The 2,513-nt window shown below is 39.1% G+C and overlaps 1 protein-coding gene across 1 annotated transcript in view; it reads left to right on the top strand.

The window, feature by feature from the left end:
• The window catches only part of LOC106532302 (secretory phospholipase A2 receptor), a gene marked incomplete in the record, with an annotated part of 3,633 nt that extends 2,227 nt beyond the window's left edge, over positions 1–1,406 (top strand). The window contains 3 exon segments of the mRNA XM_014028330.1: positions 143–520; positions 731–1,066; positions 1,203–1,406. Coding sequence (XP_013883784.1) covers positions 143–520; positions 731–1,066; positions 1,203–1,405 — 917 coding nt within the window.
• Between the last annotated feature and the right edge of the window lie 1,107 nt (positions 1,407–2,513).

Genomic DNA, 2,513 nt, shown 5'->3' with positions numbered 1-2,513 from the left:
GTTTACACTTACAGGAGATGTTCATGTGGAGTCCCAGCACAGCTCACTCAGCTTTAAAGATGAGATCAACTGAATTATAAGTTTGTTTTGGTTTAAGTATTTTATTTAGAAATAAATTCAGTAACATTTTATTTAATTACAGGTCAGTGTTGTTTCATCACATGTCACCTCTATGAATATCATTATGTTGAAGAGAGTAAAAACTGGACTGAAGCTCAGCAGTTCTGCAGAAAGTATCACTCTGACCTGGCCACAGTGTCCAACATGACAGACATGAAGAGAATCCTTAACATAAAACTGGAGAATGACACTGAAGCTTGGATTGGTCTGTATGATCAAACCAATGGCACCAGGACCTGGTACTGGTCTCTTCCTGGAGTGGAGTTCAAAGAAAGTGAGACAAAGTGGGCAGAAGAAGAACCAAATGATTACAAGATTGRGAACTGTGCATTTGCTCTACCTGCTCTCACATGGGGAGATGTGTCTTGCTCAGAGAAAAGACATTTTCTCTGTTATGATGGTGAGAAATTTTATCTAGAGTACAAGTTTCAAAATYATTGATGTGTTTTTTAGATGCTACGTAAGTGTTTTTTATTCTAAATGTAACAAAATCTAAGAAAAACTACCCCCACCCCCCACAACTTCACATTTTTAGAAAAGTTAAAAATAAATATAGACTTCGTTCTAGAGTCATGTAAACTAAGATACTAATTTTCTGTTTCCTCCACAGAAAGCTCATCAGAAATACTTTTATACAGAGAAACATTGGCCTGGCTGGAAGCTCAGAGTTTCTGCAGAGACACACACACAGACCTGATCAGTGGACTGAACCAACTACAGGATGAACAACTGAAGAATATAATAATTTCTCCAAAAGTAAACATGTTCATAGGTTTGTTCAGAGACACCTGGAGGTGGTCAGATGGAAGCAGYTCCTCTTTCAGACACTGGAAGCTACAGTTTRATGATGAAAACTACAACAGTGGTCAATGTGCTGCGACTGATGATGCAGGCAGATGGAAGCCTGACAGCTGTGATACAGAGAAACCCTTCATTTGTTATGATGGTGAGTTTAAAGTTGTTTTTACAGTTTGTGTTAAAATTATTTTTCTTTTTTGTTAGTGTTGTGTAACTAATAGTAAAGTAATTGTAGTAACTGTAATAAAATAGTCAAAAAGTATATATACTGTATTTTTTTTCAGCTTCAAACTCCAGGCCCCTGTGGGGCAAGGCCTCAGATGACAGGGGTGACAGGCAGCTCAACACTGGCTGGACAAAATATTCCCAGCTGTTGCTTTCAGGAACCTTGGGAAATGTCTTTAAAACATCATCAGTATTTTATATTTTTGTGATTTTATTTGTATCACATTTTCCCACTGAAATTTATGTCATTTGCAAAATATAATTACCAGATAACACAAAATACAGGGCAGAGGATATGCAGTAATCATTTTTGCACCTGCAGTCTGATTTATCAAACCTTGAAACTGGTTGTGCTGCYGTTTCAGTGTCTATATTCAGGTTACATTTGAAAGTCAGGTACAAACTTGCTGCACAGCTCCATAAGTTGTTATGCCCTCTGCTCTGYAGTTGGASTGAACAGCCGCGGGGGGGCGGTGAWTACAATGTCTGCAARGGGGGCGGGGCACAGAGGTGGCTTTTTCTTACAGCCTTAAGGAAAGACTTGGAAGACTGCCCTTTACTTCTGTATCTGTCAGGAACTGAGGGGAGATATCAGGATTCTAACAGCACAAGATGTGAACAAATAACTCACAGAAACCAAATATAAATATATTTATTTAACTGCCAGAGGTCTGGTTTAAAGCTGTGGAGGTGAAGCAGAAGGTGAGTCTGGGAGCCAGGAGGATTAATAATGGTGAGTGTGAACAGAAGGAAGCTTACCGGTTTTATTTCATTTAAAGTATTGTCAGACAAAACCATCTACTTAACCATATATTTACCTACAAAAAAAGAAAAGATAAAATCCTTACTTAACTCCTGACAGAGAAACAGAAAAGTGATGCTCGAACAAAAAGGATCAATTTTTCCCTCCTTCAATTAGTACTCACTGTAACGTGTGAGCTATGAGGGCTGGAAACCTGCACTCTGAGAACCACAGACTTAAATGACTTTGGAGCACGGGAACTCGTCTCCATTTATTCAAATAACTCTCCTCTCTTCTCTCCATACAGGGGAGGAAAAACAACAACAACCTCAAAAAAAAAAAAAAAACTAAAGTCAAAGCACACAATATAAGACTCTTTTGTTTATACTATTACAAAAAGTGACTTGTGATGGTGCAGATTCACAAATCAACAACTATTTCAAACCTCCATCTCTGTGCAGCATGCAGGATGGTGTCATCTGTAGGTGTTGAAGAGCTCAGTCCCTCACTGGTCCAGACTGCCGGCTCCAGACCATTCAAAGAGTTCCACCTGTTCACCACCTATAAACAAGACACACACACAGCCACGCTAGGTACAGCAAACAAGGGCACACCCAAACTGCAAAAT

This window comes from Austrofundulus limnaeus, unplaced genomic scaffold (assembly GCF_001266775.1).
Source record: "Austrofundulus limnaeus strain Quisiro unplaced genomic scaffold, Austrofundulus_limnaeus-1.0 Scaffold746, whole genome shotgun sequence".
Classification (NCBI taxonomy): domain Eukaryota; kingdom Metazoa; phylum Chordata; class Actinopteri; order Cyprinodontiformes; family Rivulidae; genus Austrofundulus; species Austrofundulus limnaeus.
Note: the sequence above shows the minus strand (reverse complement) of the source record. Positions and strands in the feature narration are given on the sequence as shown.